Genomic DNA, 20,826 nt, shown 5'->3' with positions numbered 1-20,826 from the left:
ATTCTAGGAGCTTTGTGATATAACAGCACAATCTGTGCTCCTGAAATTACAAATCCATTTGGTTAGCGGATGGACTATACTACCTGGCCTGAAGTGCGTTCTAGGCTTTGCGGACAAAAACCGTAGGTATGGAGTAAGGATTTTCCCTTCCGGAATGTTTAATAAAAACTGGAGAAAAATTCGATCCTTGGAAGGAATAAAATAACATAAAAAATTTTTCTCAACTTTTTAAAAAACTGTAGACATTCAGATTTGTGAGGAAGGATCATATCCAGTCTCGCACTCTGAGGCGTGCTATCTCCGAAGGTAAAAAAGAGAAAGGAGCCTTCGTAGTTCACAGGTGGCGAAGGGTCAAAATAAGTTGGAGAAAGCGCCTTCAGAACATAACTACGCAAATGCAACAGAAGCTCCGAAGATACGCGGTTTTTTTATGGCCGCGCGAATTTCGTAATTAATTAATAAATAATTTATTATTGTTTTTTACGTTGTTTTTATTCATAAAAATGTAAATAGTTTTATTACTTGATACTTTATTAAACATATTTCTTCTAAATTCTAAATTATTGTATTTATTTTATATGAAAACTTAAACCCCGATTTACGCGAATTCGACTTACTACTTTGCAATAAAAAATCATAAAAAACATTTTTGAAGGATGAGAAACCTCATTTTTGACACATGATTTTTATTACGCTAGTGTAATGAGCTTCTGCTCAATAACGAGAGGGACAACTTCCGAACGTCGCGCGCATCGATAGCAGACGTTTCACAGTAAATAAAATACAAAAAAGTAAACAAACATTGTTTAATAAATTGTGAGTTAACTATTTCGAATTACGTCATTTTTCTTGTGCATATTTTTTTAAACCAATTTATTTGGTGGTGCAGAAAAAAAGTGAATTTTTTAAATTATTTATTGTTGTATTTTTTAAATAAACAATTGTTTTTACTTAAAAAGTAATTATTTTGGACCTTTATATTATTAATAAATATTATTAAAAAAATGTTTCATTTAATTTGAATAGGTTACTCCGAAAAGTGATAAAAAAAACTCATGGAATGGCACATACAATAAAAAATCATATTTTTTGTAAGCCCGTATACATTTATAAATAAATTAAAAATATTATTTTTATTATTATTTTATAAACAAATTTAAAAAATATTCTGTATTAGGTGTTAGTATTTTACAACAAAATACTTTAATATTTGAATGATAATTTCATATTTTATTATTTTTTTGTATTGGGATCTCTTGTGGGGCGTGGCTTAATCATTTAACCTCCTCTCAGTGGTACCATTTTTCGACACCGCGTTAAAAACCTACGCTGATTGGTGGAAGTTGGACAAAATTAGACAAAACGACCTACTCTCGAGGGTTACAAAAATTTTCGCCAGAGAGCGTCTTACAGTACAAGAGATCCCAATACCTTTCAAGTTTTTACAAACTTCTTTTTACACTTTTGAATCTTAACATTAATTTATTCTTATTTTACATCTTAATTTTCTTCCTCTTCATTCACACGTACATACTTTCTTTACTTTCATCCAATAGAAATTCCTTTATCCATTCTTTTATAGCGGTAAAGTATTTTGCAATTTCTAATAGTTTTAGTTCCAAAAATTAATACATGATTTTATGGCAAGAAAAAATACCATTATCTTTGTTTTTTAAAAATTTTGTTTAATTTTCAAAAAATTATGGAATTAAAATTAATTTGACATCCTGTTAAATTCAATTTGTAGAGCATAATTTAATTGTTAAATAAAATAGGTTTATATTCCATTATTTAAATTTTCATTTCTGATCATATGTTTCTTATTGTTAGCATTTGCAAAATTTTCCACTTAACTCTCAAAGCATATGTAGGTACAATTCATTTGCAGTTAATTATTATAATTCTTTGTGCGACAGTAAAATTTGGCATCAACTGTAGGGCGACTAATAGAAATTTTAAAAAATTCTAAAATTTAATTCGTAGACATCGGTATCACATTGGTGATAATTTAAAAAACGACTCAAAAAAATATAAGAGTCAATGGAAGATTTATAGATGTACAGATTTTAAAAGCTTTATTAATACTTTTGCCAATTAAACTCCTAATTACCTTAGTCCATATTACAGGGACAAATTACTAATAATGGTAACAGTTTTCTTAAGCTAGAAGTTTACTATATTCAGTACAGATATTCTCTTATTCAAACCAAATCACGCTTCAAGGAATAATTCCTCGTAATATTACTTTGGTTAATAGACGTAATAAATAATAAATGCGAATATAAAAAGTGAATCAGTCAATTTTTTAATAATTGTAAGCACAATAAAATATTATAATTAATTAAATTAATATTTTAATATTGATGGAGATTAATTTCGTCGCTTTTAACTCGTCAGTTTTTAGAAGACCTACGTTGAAATCACTACATGTTCAGATATACGCAAAAGGAGAATTTTTATGCGTAATAACTTTCAAATCAGAGCATCGAGTGGTTTCAGCACAGGCATTAAAATTACTGAAAAATATTTATAACTTATAATTATAATCGATGATTAAATTATTTTCAAAGTTCATCTTCAAAGCGATGGATGTCTTGTAAGTGATCGCCATAGTCAGTTGCTTCGCTTCCAACAAATGTATCATGATGATCTAATATTTCTTCGTATGACAAACGATTATCATGATCATCATCTGCCGCAGCGAACAAATGATCCACTTCATCTGTTGCAATATCACTGAAAATTTTATTATAAGTTGTAATTTACAAAACAATTAAATTCGTATTCAAAAGAAAAACCAAATTTTAAACGACTTTGTTCGGTATTTAAAATTAAAAATATCCCATTTGACATATTAGAGTCGCCATTTTGAATTTTAATAATCTGCTTATAGATTCGAAATCAATTTGGATGAAACTCATATATGTTGTAGAGCGCTCTTCAACATTTGCTATTTTCGGAATTTCACTTATTTTAAAATACTCACATTATGGGAACTGTATATTAGATAATGTAAAAAAAATAATATACATATACAACATATATTTAAATATATTTAACATAAGAATTTTGTTGAAAATTTTATTACTGTAAATACTTACTCATTACTTGGTACAAGCCAGGAAAGAATTTCTTTATCATCTAGTCTGCCATCACGATTTTTATCATGTTCGTGATCAAATTTTTCCTTTTCAATTAAAAGCCATTCTTTATCTTCACCTTTCGCTCTATTTCCAAGAAACTCTTGAAAATCAATGTAACCATCATTGTTCGTATCTTTATCGTCAATAGCCTGTTTCAATAATAATGGAAACATTTTTGGTGTTTCTTCAGGATGTGTGTAGGCTTTAAATTCGTCTGCTGTTAAGAACCCATCACCATTAGAATCAGCTGTTTCAAATGTAGTTTTATCATCACTAACTAATTTATCATCGATAGCTAAATCTTCAGAATCAGAACCATAAGTGTCCTGAAGAATCTCATCCCAACTTATTTTTCCATCTTCATTTGCATCTGCATCTTCAAATCGATCTTGTGACTCCTCCGTTGACAACATACTGTTAACAACGACAAATTATTATTGATAAGACTCATAAATATTCTCCACATTAGATTCAAATAAAAATAACTAATAATTTAAATATTTAATTCCAGCAAGTTTAGAAGATATCACAAAAGAATTGTGAAAAAATTAATTAGAGCAGAAAATGATAATTATCAAAAAAAGAAAAATTTATTAATCATTTTTGGAATGAAGAAATTCGATTTAAAATTAGCACAAATTTACAATTTGTTACCCAGGTGCGAATTTCGGTCGGCCTAGTCGGGCCGACCATGGTAAATATTGTCACCCAAAGGTGGCCCGACTATGGCTGCCAACGTCGGCAGCTCTAGTTGGACCAACCATGGTTCCCATAGTTGGGCCGACCATCTGGCACGACGGTAAGCAGCCACAGTTGGACCAACCTTGGCCGCCCTTGTTCAGCCGACTATGGAGAACAATGGCCGGCATGACTAGGGCACCCACAGTTGGGTCTACTATGGGGAACTATGGTCAGCATGACCTTGGCAGCCACAGTCGGTCCAACTGTGGCTGCCATAGTTGGGCCAACCGTTGAAGACGACGGTCGGCAGCCACAGTTGGGCCGACTGTGGGATATAATGGTCGTTTAAATAATTAAAATATAAATACATGATAAATTAAACGCAAAATTTATTTCGAATTGACTAATTTTCTTATCTAAATAAGTTTTATTTTTATAATAATTTTTTGCCAACGCCAAAGTGATTCGATATGAAATAAATTGTTCATTATTATTTTATTATAAAATAGAATATTTATTAAATAATTTGAAATAGTTAATTTTTTTAAGAATTATTTTGTTAATACTATAATATTAATTATTATTATATTAATTTATGATAATTAAAATTTTTATTCTTATTTAAAATTTCTAAAAATACAGTCGGCATAGTCCCCCATAGTCAGGCCAACTGTGGTTGCCATAGTTGGGCCAACCATCGGGCACGACGGTCGGCAGCCCTAGTATGTATGTATAAGATTGCGTTTAGTGTTTAAATACCTAAAATAATTGTATGATGAATTTAGAATAATTACTAATATATGTTATTCGTATAACAAATTTTTATATTGTATTTTTTATTGGTCGGCCCTTTGGCAGCCATAGTTGGGCCAACCAAGTCGACCCTAGGTCGGTTGACGTTATCAATTCGCTAGTTGGCCCGTCCTCTGGCTGGCCATGGTAGGCCGACTGAGCACATGGTTGGCCCAACTTGGGGCCGACCGCCAACTCGCACCTGGGTAGTTATAATTCAAATGGTAAATTATCATGATTGGTTTACACGATTAAAATAATAATTAATTTATTGTGCTAAATAAAAATTGGATGATTTTTTAATTCGGCACCCCAAAAATTTCGATAGATCTAATGTGGGGAATATTCACGTGTCCTTTATTGATAAGATTAAATTATGAACATTAAAATAATATCAACGATTACTTAAATTGAAAATAAAACTTCCTCACATGATGAGAATGTAAAAAATATATTTTAAGAAGCAAAAATGTTAAATGAAAAATTCTAGTGCGAATTCTTTCATTACATTACCTGAAAGATCGGAGAATCCATGCCTTCAATTCATTTCGTTCAATAAATTTGTCCTTATTACGATCCATTTTAGTCAAAAGTATTTCTAATCTTCTTTTAGATTCTTCTTTTGGTAATTTGTCAAATTCTTCAGCTGTTTTAACACTTCCTGCATAAAAAAGAGATTAACAAATTATATTAAATTTGTTTCTGAACTTGTAACTTGTAAATCGATATTTTTTCATCTAATATAATTTAGAAAAACTTTTTAATTCTTCAAAAGGGAATAAGAATTTTTTTCTTAATGTAAGAGACCTAGCAAGAGAAATACTTAAAACCAAATTAAATTTATTTGGATCTGAGACAAATATATAATTTCTCTGGGTGTAACCCTTTGATTTAAATCGTGATTGAATTAAAATTGATTTAAATTAATCAAAATTATATAAACATACAATAGAAAAAGTAGGCATGCATTAACCCATTAACGAAATTTTTACGGGTACTGGCTTATTATTTTTGTTTCACTTCACAATGCTTTCGTTATAGTGAAAAAAATGTTTTATGAATACTGCTTCAAAAACTTTGCAAAGTTCTTAGATTCTCTAGATTCATGAATCTAGAGAGGAAAGTTGCTGAAAGAAAAGGTGGAAAAATAGGTTAAAACTGTGCCGCAAAAAATTAATGAGTAAAATAACACATCAAAAATAATTTTAAATTTTTGTTACCTTAAACGTTATAGAACATAACTTTTTTAACTTTTTTGTTTTAATCTGTATCGAAAAGTGTTAATGGAAAAAAAGTTTACTTTTGGGAATATTTTAAGGGAAAATTAAAAAAAAAAATTTTTCCAAATTTGAGAAAAATTGAATTTTTTAAAAATTCAAAATTTGAATAATTTTTGAATTTTTGGGCGGATTAGTCTGTCCAACGAACTCAGGCTTCATTTTTACATGTTGAAAGCGTGTACCAAATTTTAAAGCGATTCGTTAAGATTTGTTCAAGTTATCGTGGGGACAAAAAAAGTCTACAGACAGACTACAGACGACAAACAGACGGACAGGTTTTCAAAACATATTTTTTTGGCATCAGGAGGTCTCAAAACGTAGAGATTCACTGAAATTAGAAAAAGTCAAAATCGACCAAAACGAATACTTTCTTATTTATGATGAGAATGTAAAAAATCTACAAATAAATTAATTTAATCCAATTCAAAAGTAAATAATCAGAAAATACGAAATTGTGGTATAAACAGTGCAATATAAACTATTTTAAAATAGAGGATTTTTTGAAAACAATTGCAATGTTTGGAAATGCAAAACAATAGTTGGACTTATAAAAAAATTAAAAACAAAAAATTCGGAATTTTATGAGTAAGTTACTGTTATTTGTGTTAATTTAAGGTGGTTTAAACAGAGATAATACATAGTTGCTCATATTTTCTCAAAATAAAGTAATTTTGCCCTGCATTTTACCCATTTTTCATCCGTTTTTGTCTTTTTTTGTCCTTTTTTTAAAAAAAGAGGTATAACTTTTTTGTTTTAATCGCTATTAAAAATTGTCAGAGGAAAAAAGTGTTTATTTTTACTCGTATGTTTCGAAAAAAAATTGAAATTTTTTTTTTTAAATGCGAATTTTTGAAATTTTTAAAAACTTAAAATTTGAATAATTTTGTTGATTTTTGACGAAATCATCTGGCCAACGAACTCAGGCAAGATTTTGGTACACTTAAAGTGTATACCAAATTTGAAGTCGATTCATTAAAATTTGTTCGAGTTATCGTCGGACAAAATTTGTCTACAGACATACATACATACATACATACATACAGACAAACATTTTTTTAAGACACATTTTTTCGGCATCAGAAAGTCTCAAAACGTCGAGATTTACTGGAATTAGAGATTGCTCAAAATCGCCCAAATGTAATACCTTCTCATTATGATGAGAATGTAAAAAAAGGAATATAAAAGTTTAAAAAGGTGATATGCGTTATACACTTACCCAAAATAGCTTCATGATCAAATTCTTGATGATGTTCACCATTTACATAATGATTATTGCTTCTTGGACTAAATGCACCATCTTCAGTTCTTTCTTTCTCAAATGATTCTCTGTGATGATGTAAATGTGCAGATGCAGCATCGCAAAATAATTGAAATACATCAATAAAGTTTAAACAATAAATAAACAAAATATATTTATATTTCTTCATTATTTTAAATGGCAGAAATTTTTAACTTAAAAAATTAAATCAAAAATGATTTTATTGATGTTAAACCAAGAGGTATAAACATTAGTTTCCTGACCTCTCTGTCTAGTTTTGTTTAATGTGAGAGTTCAGTTTTCATTTAAATTGAATCGTGTTTATGAATTAATTAACCGGGAGCCTAAAGCCGGAAGCAATTCAAACGTGTTAAAATAGTACATACTTTTCTATTTAAAAGTTGAGAGAAAAAAATCAAGTTATAACAAACAGAAAATTAGTCATTAAAATCTATATTTATAACTTAAAATTTGGATAGAAATAATAAGTTAATATAATAATTCTTATGAAAACGGAAATTTTAAGTTTAAATTTAGTTAAATATTTTTATTTCAATTATTTTTACTGTTTAATATTAGTGTAATTTTTTTTTATTTATAAAAAATTTTTTTAAATTAATGTTTTTGTTTATTTCGGAAGCACGATTTGTTTACAGAAAAGAATACAAGCCTGAAAATTTGATTTATTATGTTGAAAATGTTGTGTTTAACTTTTGAGCAGTGTTTTTTAAACTATTCATTTGTGTTTTGTTTTATATTTAAATAGTCTCTTGTATACACAAATAGCCAGTAAGAAATAACAAAATATTAGTGTATGTATATGTATTTAATTGACGGTGTATTTATAAACTTTCGTAGAGCAGACGAAATTCCCACTGTCAAGTGACAAGCAGAGTTGGGAACAACGAAATGTGAAAATATCCGTCGAACAGGGTTGTAAAGTTATGGAGCGTTCACATCTCTACGGAAGCTTCTACGCGCCACCACAAAACCAAGTTTATGCTCGATTCATTTTAAAGGTGCTTATATACCTCAAATTTCGATCAGATGAACATTATTTCTGGACCGTGAAAATGCGTGAAAACTCATTTTCACGGCGGGTATTTTTGAATTGTTTTATACAAAAAATGTTTTTTTAAGAAATATAATATTAAATAATTGTTTTAATATGTAAGAACACTTTAAAATAGTGATAAAAAGATGATTTGATTGAAAAATTTAGCAAATTTTGCTTTAAAACGTTTCTGCTACAAGAAAGTGTAAAATGACGATGTTTGTGAAATGGTTTGTACAGTGTACATGTGTAAATGTTTCTTTCAGTTATTCGAAACAATTAGTTGAATTTAAATTTATTTGATAAACATTTCAACTTACCGATTTATTTTCAGCACTCATTATTTATTATAAGTTAAAAAGAACCGACATAACATAAACAAAACTCTGAGAGACACTAACAAGGAAGAAGCACTGTACAAACCATTTCACAAACATCGTCATTTTACACTTTCTTGTAGCAGAAAACGTTTTAAAGCAAAATTTGCTAAATTTTTTAATCAAATCATCTCTCTATCACTATTTTAAAGTGTTCTTACATATTAAAACAATTATTTAATATTATATTTCTTAAAAAAACATTTTTTGTTTAAAACAATTCAAAAATACCCGCCGTGAAAATGACTTTTCACGCATTTTCACGGTCCAGAAATAATGTTCATCTGATCGAAATTTGAGGTATATAAGCACCTTTAGCCTCGAAAACTAAAGAACCGTTTGTGATTTCGATGTTTTTGACGTGAAAAACCGCGAGGTGGTTCGGGTGTTCGGTCGTTCGCACGTTCGCAGATTTGACAATTTGTCCAAAATCGTGTAACATTGTCTTTTTAGTTATATTTATAGATAAAAGTAAATGAGTTGATATTTCAATTCTTAAATTTTATGTAAGATTTTATGATGTCCGCAATTAAATAAAGTTTTTGCTTTTTTTTATCATAAATAACTATTTTTCTCTTTAACTCTAATTGTTTATCTCTGTTATTCTTATTGCTGCCTGCGCAGGCAGACGAGCTGTGAACGCTCCATTACGCATAAACCTGAGAGGAAACCCTATAGCGGATCACCCAAACCAGATGCTAACCGAATTCGAATAATTCGATTAACATTTGGTTTGAGGTTAAAAATCTCAAAAAATCAGTAAAAAATGGTGAAAATAATTATTGTGAGTAATAAATGGATATCCAAAGTGTACTGTAAAAGTAATTGAAGAACCTTTAGTTCAGTGGTGCTGCGGACAATAACTGAAGCTTTCTGTGAGTCTTTAAGAATGACATATTTTGAATTCATTAGTTAACAGATCTATATATTGATGTATGTATGATTGACATGAAAAACAAGTTGTTTTGATTGAGATTAAAATAAGTGGATTAAATATACTAGGTAATTGTTTTCATTTGTTATAATTTTGCAACAAAACTACACACAAAAGTAGTTTTTTTAATTTCAAAAAAACGTTGAATGATTCCGATAGTTTTAAAAAAAAGCTTTTTTTATTACATGTTCTAAACACGTTTTTACATTAAATTTGTTTTTTATGAATATTTCGTCGTTTGGGAGGAGAAATATACCGTTTCGAAAAAGTTGTGAAAAAATGCCATTTAAAATGACTGTAAAAAAGTGCCATTTCAAAATTTACAAATTTTTGCCTTTTTTAGGTTGAAAACATTAGATAGACGTTTATTAGGTTAAAAATTTCTATAAAAAACAAACGCAGGTGATTTAAATATTGCGTCGCATGCAATTGTATAAATTTTATTATTTTTACATTCTCGTTGTTAACAATCTCAATTTAGTAAAAGATTTGTCAGTTTTGAAAAAATGAGTATCGTAATGGGTAAGAATTCTTAAAGTGGCTCCATAAATTTTTTTGGGTCGATGGATTTTTTTCATTTTTATATGTTTCGATAGTCTATGATGGTATAATAAAAACTTGTAAATATTTTTTCAAAGTTGGTCAAAGTTTTTTTAACATTTTAGTAAATAATCAAATACTCGCGATCGGATAAACCGATTTTAATAAAAATTGGAGGAGAGCTTAATGAGAAATTGTACTTGAGATAAATGATAAAAAATTTTAATAAGAAATATAATTACCGTATACTGATCTCCTATTTTTTTATACCACGTATATTTATGTATTTTGGTGCTCTGATTACGAAAATCAGTGATAATATCCGAAAATTTGATTTTTATGGCGAAAACATAAGATAACATAAAAAATCATTTTGATATTTTTCAAAGTTCTAAACGGTAAAATTATGCTATAAATAATAAATAAACAACAATTTAAATATCAGTTGTCGGTATTTTTAATTTAAAATTTTTAATAAATTTTAAATGAGCTTTTCGAAACTTTTTCCATAAATCAAAGATTACTCTTCAGTCTTAAAATACAACCTTAATATTCCATTAAATTTGTTTTACTTTCGAAATGTAGGAAAAAATTTTATTTGTTAATTTTAAATATTTTGTTTCAGTATGTCGAATAGTCTTGAAATATTAGAGGAGCGAGTAGCTGCTCTTGAAAAGCAAATTTATGGAAATGTTTCAATGTCAGCAGCTAAGGAAAAATTTTCTGAAACACCTGTTATTGAAAATCTCCTTAATATAAATACATTCATATCAACTGCGCTTTCTGGCCGCGAAAGTATAAATACCTTAATTAATAGATTACCAGAATTAAGTAATTATTTAGATTCGAATTTTGAAGATTGTGATTCACAAACTGACGCTAAATTAGAATATATATTGACTTCTGAGGCGCAAATAAAAGAAAATCTTCGATTACTAACTGAAATAGAAAAATTAAATCCAGTTTTGGAAATAGAGAGTATGAAAGAAGCACCAGAACTATCAAAAAAATTAAATACCTTGTCGTTGAATTATTTACCAATGAATGAAGAATCAAAGGCCTTAAATAGGGAAATTCACGATTTATTTAATAATTATAATTCTATTATTAATAGCATTTCTGAAACGCTTATTCAAATGGATTCGAAAATTACAATGGCTGAAATAGCAGCAACGCCTAAAAAACAAGTCGATTGAAGATGTACATTTTTTTTATGAAATATAGCTGTAAAATATTGCATTCAAATATGTATTTATTTTTAGCAGTCTATAATTGTTTATACTTTGTCACTATTAACTTTTAGATCTGTATGTATTTATTTGTGAAATTATACTTTTAATTCGTTAACGATATTTAATTAAAATTAATAAAAATAAATTATTTTTCACCATTAAATTATTTATTTATTCCATGTGTACCTTTTAGTTACATTTTAGAACATTTATGTTCAAAACCCTTATATTGTGCGCAACCCAAGCTTGTTTCTCTATAAAAGATTTTAAGGTTACTATAATTTCTAAGATTGGAATGATCTTATTTTATGTGATCAGTTCGTGATATACGAATAATATAATTACCCTGCAGTAAGCAAAATAATCCCTTACATTTATTGTATTGAGATTTTAGTTCCTATGTTTAAATAACTATTTAATGGAATGAAAAAATCGTCTTGATTGGATTAAATAGTTCTCTAAAAATAGCAACTTCTTCTATACTTGTAGGTTTAAAAAAAATAAATAAAAAAATAATTGTTTACCATGGCATTAAATAATTTTTTAAAAATAAGAAATAAAATCTTAATCTTAAGTTCAAAAATTCCATTGAAACGAGTTATTTAAAAAAAATTATCTTGTGCCAACTTAAATTTTCCCCCACTTAACTGAATTAACTGATTCGGTAAAGCAGCGTTGCCCTGGTGGCAAAATTTTGCAGCTCAAAGTATAATTCAATATGAATTCTACGTTGCCAGGTTTGAACATTGCGTTTTACGTTGAACAATGAGTGTAACACGTATGAAAGTATATATCTGTCCTTGTATCTCCCTTTATTCAACGCAATGAAGCGATCGAGCGCAGCCTGAGAGAAAAATGGTTGCTATACTTTGTGGTCAATTCTTGTTTAAAAAATATGTACGATAAAAATCTTTCCTGAAAGAAAATTTAAAAAAGAAAAAATGAACGAAGATATTGGGCAATGTTATTTTGATATTCTTCATCGCATAAGTATTCTTTCACAAGACGGTATGTTTTTTAATAATACTTATAATAATTTAAGATTCACATTCTCTTGTTATAGGTATATTCTGTATATAGAAATCTGAGGTTGAATTTTGATACAAACATTTAGTGTTATTTGCATGTATTACTAACTTAAAGTTAATAGACATTAAGGATGCGTACTAAACTATAATATTAGCATACTTTCTCAGACGCATTTCATTGGTTATGGGTTAAATACTCTAAAATTAAAAATAACGTCTAGACGACAAAATTTTTATATATATATTGGCGATTCTTCATCAAACGTCCCAGTCAAAAATTAAATTTTTTATAACTGTTTTGAAATTTTTTTTCTCCGAAAGTAACAAATTAGTAAAATATTAGCTTATTTAAATAAAATTTATAGAAAGTTTAATTTGTAAGATTCTCCTAAAAGTATTTCTTTTAAGGTTTGGGGTTTTCAATTTATTTTTTCTTTTAAAATTGCTTTTATATGATATGGAAAAATCAGTATTGAAGTTACGAAATATTAATTCTTTGAAATATAGAAGTTACAGTACATTTATCGACTTGTGTTTAAAAAGCAATAAATTTTAATACTAACGATTTTTTTCTTAATTTTTTTGTTTAATATATGATTGGTGTATTTAAAATTAAACGTTATAATATCTGTTTACATGATAAAAAATAATAATTCGCATTTTTTTTATTTTTCAGATTATGACTTATCCAGTAATGAAGAAACTTCATTGCTTACCGAAGATGGTATTCCGATTCGAAAACTATTTGTTGGAAACTTAGCACAAAGGGTTAGTAACATATTTTACTGTTTGTGAGCAAAACTGTTTTTCTAGTAAAAAAAAGATAATAATACTTGAGCATATTATGCCCATTCTCTGTTAAAATTATATTGAAAGAAGTAAAGTTTTTTCGTTTGTTCATACACATATAAATCCACATTTATTTGTAATAATAATTGTTTGTTTCATATAAGAATTTTTTTAAATGCATCTGACCGGTTTATATCTATATACTAACTAATATATTAAGAGTAAAGTATTTAATAACTCGTACATTGAGTTATTTACGATTGTACTAACAACAAAGGTACTCGAGGTGTGTATCTCCAATTTGCTTGAACTTGATATATATTGTAGAGGACTTAAAACTAGGAGACATTTATATTTTTATACATGTCTATACAAATACACAGGAAAAACCTAGTCTCATTTTTGTTGCAACTCAAAATAATTCAATGCTAAACGACATAGAAAGTGGCGCCACCAACCTGGTTCATTTTTATTGCATATCAAAATGAGCCGCCTACACGACTCATTCTGAGTTCAGATTTTTTCGTGTATTTATTAATTTGCTCAAAAAAATCGACCACAAGATCAAAATAAAATTTGCGTGTCTTAGCGTTTTTATTTAAAAAAATTTAAAGGGGGTAAACTATTCTTAAAATTAATTTTTGTAATTCTTTTTTTAAGTTGTTTCCTATATTCTTGCTGCAAGCTTGCTTCAAGCTTGTATAATATTAAAAAAAAAACTTATAACAATTTACTTCCAAATAAACTAATAAGAAGGCACCCCGCTTTGGAGGTTAAAAATTTATTGCGCAGCCGTAGAAGCTTCCGTTTACAACTGCGCATTATGTTAAGTTTTGCAAACTTGCAGCAATTGTGTGCCAAGCTTGCCGTGATTGGACATTTTTCTAATTGCACCAAACTTGCTACATGTTTGCATGACAATTTTGCACAACTTGCATTTTCCTGATCTAATGAACTTATAATCTTCCCTATCTTTTACTCGATTTAATTCAATTTAATTAACATCTGTAATTCAGTTACCGATTGAATGTTTTTATTACTGGTACTTCTTCACAAATTGTACTAATTTCTATTGGGTTTTTTGGCACCAAAATATATTGATTTTCGGCGTATAAAGGTATAAATACGAGTTCTTGTACTTGGAAAATTGAAACATGACAAATTTTACCATCTAAAAGTTTTACATTTAACTTAAGAACTTCACTCTCGCAAGAATGTATTTCGCTTCAGAAATAACTCGGTTGCGTCCTTTTACAAAATTTAACAGCTTTTGCTTGTTTACAACTTTCGATTAAATGTTTATTACTATAACGTAAAAAGTGTTGTCCTGGCTAACTAATATAAATTCGTGGGATGGAATTGCTGCTAAGAAAGTTTTTCCGTGAGGTACAGGTATGGGAATAAGATCCAAACAACAGGGATTATAAACGTATATGTCAATTTTCTGTCTATTATTGCTACTGAAAATTCGGATTTGTCGATAACATGTTGGTAGTTGTAGTCATTCAGTCTGATAGGATATTTAACGTTTTGTTCTTCCAGATTTTTTAATTCTAACATCAATAACTTCGGTGTCAGAAGTTATCGATGAACAATCCCGTGATTGACATAATTTATTGCGCTTATTAAGTAATTAATATCTTCGCTACATTCTTTTAAAGTGATGGAACGGTTTATGTTGTGGGTGCTGGGATTGAGGAGACTGCGTATGATTATGGTTTGATTCTCCATGCTTTGAGAAAGCTTTGCATTCTCTCCGTATAGTTTGTCTATGTCGTTTATTAGAGTGAAATCACTTTCTACACTGAGAGACCTTTTGCACCGTAACAGACTTTCGATAGACGGCTGCGGAGCATTCTAGCGGTCAGCTATGAAACTACGTTTTTGGTCTGCAGCCGTACAATTTTTGGAGCGTAGCTGTCCAAAAAATTGACGGCCGCAAGGTTCATTTTTATTTTTGGGCAGTCACGATACAAAATTTAGAATGCAGCGCACCAAAACCTATAGTGGCGCTGCAGTCACACACGTAGTTCTAATGCGGTGCAAAAGATCTCTCAGTGTATTAATGTTCCAAAAAGTGTCTTAACTATTGACCCTATACCGTTGTACAAACCTCTTCTTTTCCGTGGATGTCTCAAGATGTAATCGAAATGTCAATAAAGAGTTATGCGACTATATATGTCTTGATTGTCTACGATGTTTATAATCTTCAAACTTTGATGGTACAGTTGTATTTATTCCAGATTTTGGTTCTCTCCAAAGTACTGAGCCATGATCGATCCATGACTTTCCTTTATAATTTGTTCCTTATCCTGAGTTGTTAATTCAACCAGTGGCATTAGGTTTTTCTATTTCTCTACTTTCTGTAGATTGAGAAAACCAGCGGTATTATTCATTATTTAAACATTTCCTACTTACTATGTTAACAACCTCAGTTTCCGGTATGGGTTTTGAGAATGCCGATACTGAAATCTGCGTAGAAGCTGTGACTGTATGTCCCTTTGTATGGGTTACTCCGAATGCCGTGTCCACGAATTTAAGTGTTTACAATTTTTTCACCTTGAAGATTTTATGTAACCGACGGGGTTACAAAATTAATTAATTACTTTATATTATTTATTTTACAATGTTGAACAACTTCATTTTAACTTTCTCCTTTGAGAACTGCTTTCCCATTATTAACATATATTCTGAGTATAGTAAATTACGCTGCGAGTGATAACTTTGTTTCAGCATAATGTAGACTGCTTCTTCTTTCATGAGTTTTTCCATTGACCGTCATTTCATAATTTATTAATTTACTTACTTAACAAAATGATAAATATATAAAATTTATTATAATATTCCTATTTAAAAAACGAAAGAAAAGTAATGTACCACTGCGTAAAAAAAAGCGTTTTTCTATACTCTATGTAAAAATAATTTCAAATTGTCAATGTTTTGAAAAGATATCGCTTTCCGAAATCTACGTGTGATGAAAATTGTAATTTAGATCATAGCATATGTTGCAATATACAACAAATCACGCCAATTTTTTATAGGTTAAATTTGAAGTTAAGCTAGTTAAGCTAGTTAAATTTGATGTTTGTTGAAAAGTCACTCCGGTGGTTAGAGCTTTGTTTCAGCGCACCCCTAAAATGTAATTTAAAATTTTTTATATAATTAATATTTCATTTTCAAAATTGATAAGGTGTGATTAAAATTCAAATTATTATTTTCTATTTGTTATTTAACATACGTGAAATTTCATAGTAAAATTGTTAAAATGAACATCTGTCAAAAAATTGAGTTTTGAACAAATCAGTATAAAATAATGAATTGAGGGAGGTAGATATCATCAAAGGAAAAGCTAATGAATCTTTGGATGTTGGCCAAGCTATAACATCAGGGAGATAGACCATAATGCAATATTGCTATGGACATTAACGTGGCAATGCGATGGATGTTAATATTCTGGTGCGATGGGCATTAATGTGCTGACGCAATAAACATTAACGTGTTAACACAAATGGACATTGTCGGATGAGAAACGAGAAAACAAGAGGATTTGGCTAACTATATAAATGCTCTTCTAGTTCTCGTTATATCTTAAAGTATCCGCAAAAATCAATCACATTACACTATGATGATTGTTATTTGGATTTTCGTCATCTGCTACAAGTCTACTTTAAAGAAATCTGAGATTCAGAACGATGTGACTCCAAGACACTTCTTACTAACAGTTGTTATTGAAGCAGAATAACTTTCTGTAATTTGAACGTGTCCAAGAAAATCTTTCTGTTTTAAGATTTCATTTTGGCCATTGGGGAACGCATATTTGTGGATATTTTAACAAGGCCAAAGACGCACCTATTGAAGAACTAAAAAAGTAAGCTAAATTAATTTACTATTCGTTAGTCTTCATTCATTATTCTCTTTTCTTGCCTAACTAAGTATTTACTGTTTCAGCGGATAACATTGAAAGACTAAATGGACTAAGAAGCAACATTCTACAACTCATTCATTTGGAATTGCAAAAACTCAAATATGTACTTTTAATTAATAAATGATTTAATTGAAAATCTTTAATACAGATGGTGCAGTGGATTTTTTTTGCCCTATTCCCTTAGATTAAAGCCTTACTATTGTCTGTCAATTAATTGTTAAAAACGCGATATGAAATAATTTGAATCTGAATTTAAACAAATTTTACAGTGGTTTTTAAAGTAATTACTCGGTACAAATTTTCAAAAGTTAACAAAATCCGATCTTGGACAGCAACAAAAATAATTGGCCATGCTTGTATTGTTCTTTTAATGATATCGAATTTCTCGTTTGAAGTTGATAAATAACATTATTTAAAACCTAAATCGGTATGTTTTTCATTACCATCTCGTATTTATTTTTAGACGTCACATAAAGATTTAGAAAAGCTGTTCTCCAAATATGGAAAATTAGATGGCTGCTATCTAAAAAGGAACGTTGGCAAAAATAATTATGCTTTCGTCACATTCAATAATGTTGAAGATGCTTTAAGGTAAATTAAATTTTTTATACAACTCCACGGGTATATTCTGGACTTGAGTGGGGATCCCGCTTTAGAAGACAAGCACTTTTCCAAGACTTTTAATAAAACTGAACTTGCAATCAAAAGTAATAACTGTATCACGTGCAACAAAAACTCTTTGTAACATTACTCCATCCGTAACATAATTGCCAGAAAAAAGCGTATTACTTCTTGTAAATGAAAAAACATTGCATTTCGATAAGCTTAAGTTCAATATATTATTTACATCAGACTAGAGTAGAATATAATTAAAATCATTTTAAAGCTCATCAATATCAGATTGTAACAAATTACACGAATGATTTCACAAACCATATAACCGTAAAACCAAGGCGCTGAACGAAATAGAAATTTAAACTATTTTAAATAATTTTATTTAATTTTCAGAGCCAGAGAAGATGGTTATAAGAAAGCAATTCAGTTGCATAATCGAGATTTAAGGGTAATGCCAGCAGATGCTTGGCATCAACCCGACAGTATTGAAAATAAAAAAAAAATTGTTCCGAAAAAGAAAGAAAAAACAATATCCGATGACAGTGATGATGTAGAACCACATCAGTATTACTTGGCAGATGAAAAAGTTCCAATTCATCGATTGAATGATGATTGCTTAATTCACATATTTCTTTATCTTCCCATTGTAGATAAAGTTAATATAGAAAGCGGTAAGAAATTAATTAAATATAATTCTGTCGTTGAAAATTTCAACTTAGTAGAAATTCTGATAAATAAAAATCCCTGGTAAAAATTGTGGACTAATTTGGAATTAGTTTGAATCAGTCCGGTTTAGTGTCAGGTTTTTGTCATCCGGAATTAGTTCGGCTAAATCCGAAATTCACCCAATTTGTGTAACAAGTGAAGATGAAATTAATCAGCTCTATCCGAAGTCAGTTCGATCAAACGTGAATGAAGATTCTAGATTTACTGATTACACAGGTCGAATAAATTTCGGATTCAATAGAAATAATTTTGCATTTATTTGTTGTGTATGATCCGATTAATTTCGTATTAGATCGGATTTACTAGCACATAAATAATACTAATTTCAGACTTAACCGGACAAATTCCGGATAATAGAAACCTGACTCGAAACCGGAATGTTTCGGATTAATTATTATTATTGATTTTGAGCTCGGATTTATTTTTTCATCCAGACTGATTGCTGACTAATACGAATCATTTTCGAATTGTTTTCGTACAATTTCTGGACTAATTCGGACTGATCTGTCTGTATTTAATCTGGAATCATTCCGAAATTTTAACCAGAGATGTTGTTACAAATTAAAATTCTAATAATTTGTAAATATTATAAAATTATAAGTTTTTTGTTTTATTTTTATTCCTATTGTGTCATTTCTTCTAGTTTGTCAACGTTGGCGTGCAGTAAGTCAAGAAGCATGGCGTGGATTTCGTCATTTAGATTTATCTCAAACAACATGGGGATTTGCACACACTACAAAAAGAAAATATGTTGATACACCAACTTTAAGAAAAGTTTTACTTCGCTGTGGTCGTTTTTTGAATCATATAGATTTTTCCTTACCTTCTCATCGTTTGAGTCAAAGTACATTAACAATTGTCAGTAAATTTTGTCCAAATTTGCAAACTATCAACTTATCATCATTAAATGTATCATCATCTGGTATTCTTGCTCTAACCGCAAGTTGTTCAAATATAACAAAATTGTCCTTGGGTTCTTGTACAAATTCATGCGATCATGATTTGTTACAACTTTTTTCCAAAAATAAGCAATTGAAGTATTTAAAAATCAGTTCGAATTGTCTGACTGGAAAATGTCTTTTATATTTGCCTACAGATTCAATTGAGGAAATTATTCTCACCGAATGCAATGGGATTTCACCATGTCATTTTTTAAATGTAAGTTCGTTATTTACGATACAGATTTTTGCTATTGTACTTTCTACATGATTTTTTTCTAGGCTTTAAAAAAGTTTGATAAATTGCATTCACTTACGTTGCAAACCTGTGTAAGTTTTAACGATAGTGTAATGCAAGCTCTACGATTGCGTACAAATAGTCTAAAGAATTTGGAACTAAGTGGATATTTTCCTATGTTATCATCGCAGGCCTTGCAAAATCTTGCTGAATTAGTAAAGTTACAAAAATTAAATCTTGGACAGAACATTTCAGTTACTGATGATTGTTTACTTGTTGTTAGTGCCTGTTGTAAAAATCTGAAATATCTTGATATTCATGGTAATTATTTAAGGATAATATATGGGACCGTCCACGACAAAACAAGGCTTAGCTCCCAAAATTAAATTTCACAGGGCAAGCGATTGAAGTAGAAGCAGAAACAAGGAACACGCTTGACATGCCCGTCTTTAGAACGTTATAGTGTCAAAAGTAATTGACATAAACAATTTCTGACTTTTGCATGTGAAAGAGCAACTTAAAATCTATCGATTAGCATCAAAAGCTCAAAATTGATTTTTTGGGAGCTAAGCCTTGTTTTGTCGTGGACGGTCACATATAAATTTTTGCGGCAAATATTTACTTTTTCCAATAATTATTTTCTTCTTCTTTTAGGTTGCCAAGCTGTTACAAATAAGGGCCTGGCAGGATTGGTGACATTACCAAAACTAGAAAAATTAATAATCAGTTACTTGGGAAAAGTTACGGATCAGCATTTAGGGAATTTTCTGAGTTTAAAAAGTTTACAGTGCCGCGGATGTCCGGAAATTAAAGATATGGGTTTATGTACTTTAGTGGTTATGGCAACTCAATTGGAATTGCTTGATATTTCTGGATGTAATTCTGTGACAAATAATTGGATTAATTTAGCTATAAAATGTACTGAAAGTCGAACAAATGGAATAGTTTTAAAAGTTTATGTTGGAGGTTCAGGTATTGATGTTAGTAAAGTTAAAGTGATTTCACCATTTCTTCAAATTATAAATGTTGATCTTTGTACAAAGCATTTGAGACCAGATTTTGATCATCATTTTTTTCCCGAAGAAAGTTTAAGTTATTCGGACGATAGTGAGGATGGAGATAATAGTTCATTGTCAACACAAAGTTCACAAGATCTTTAGATAATAAAATTGAGTTTTGCTTTTAAAATTGTTTAAGAATTTATGATAATGTCAGCGTTATAACTCCATTAGAGTTCTTGCATCGATAAAAATTCAAATTGATTTACAGACTTAAT

The 20,826-nt window shown here is 29.3% G+C and overlaps 3 protein-coding genes across 3 annotated transcripts; 2 read left to right on the top strand and 1 right to left on the bottom strand.

Annotated features, from left to right (window-relative positions):
- Positions 1–1,427: 1,427 nt before the first annotated feature.
- Positions 1,428–8,056, bottom strand: LOC127289120 (reticulocalbin-2). The gene is made up of 4 exons (XM_051316897.1): positions 7,113–8,056; positions 5,130–5,277; positions 3,102–3,557; positions 1,428–2,736 (listed from the first exon to the last, which is right to left on the bottom strand). Exons 1-4 carry the CDS (start codon positions 7,321–7,323, stop codon positions 2,565–2,567), a joined length of 987 nt encoding a protein of 328 aa, XP_051172854.1. The 5' UTR covers positions 7,324–8,056; the 3' UTR covers positions 1,428–2,564.
- Positions 8,057–9,450: 1,394 nt separating this feature from the next.
- LOC127289119 (uncharacterized) lies at positions 9,451–11,454 on the top strand. The gene is made up of 2 exons (XM_051316896.1): positions 9,451–9,587; positions 10,685–11,454. Exon 2 carries the CDS (start codon positions 10,686–10,688, stop codon positions 11,253–11,255), a length of 570 nt encoding a protein of 189 aa, XP_051172853.1. The 5' UTR covers positions 9,451–9,587; position 10,685; the 3' UTR covers positions 11,256–11,454.
- Positions 11,455–12,062: 608 nt separating this feature from the next.
- LOC127288928 (F-box/LRR-repeat protein 7-like) lies at positions 12,063–20,738 on the top strand. Its single transcript, XM_051316643.1, has 7 exons — positions 12,063–12,299; positions 12,996–13,087; positions 17,497–17,624; positions 18,042–18,319; positions 19,018–19,532; positions 19,595–19,871; positions 20,205–20,738. Exons 1-7 carry the CDS (start codon positions 12,233–12,235, stop codon positions 20,708–20,710), a joined length of 1,863 nt encoding a protein of 620 aa, XP_051172600.1. The 5' UTR covers positions 12,063–12,232; the 3' UTR covers positions 20,711–20,738.
- The last annotated feature ends 88 nt before the right edge of the window (positions 20,739–20,826 follow it).

This window comes from Leptopilina boulardi, unplaced genomic scaffold, assembly GCF_019393585.1.
Source record: "Leptopilina boulardi isolate dan_hultmark-lab unplaced genomic scaffold, ZJU_Lbou_2.1 LbouV2_399, whole genome shotgun sequence".
NCBI lineage: Eukaryota > Metazoa > Arthropoda > Insecta > Hymenoptera > Figitidae > Leptopilina > Leptopilina boulardi.
Note: the sequence above shows the minus strand (reverse complement) of the source record. Positions and strands in the feature narration are given on the sequence as shown.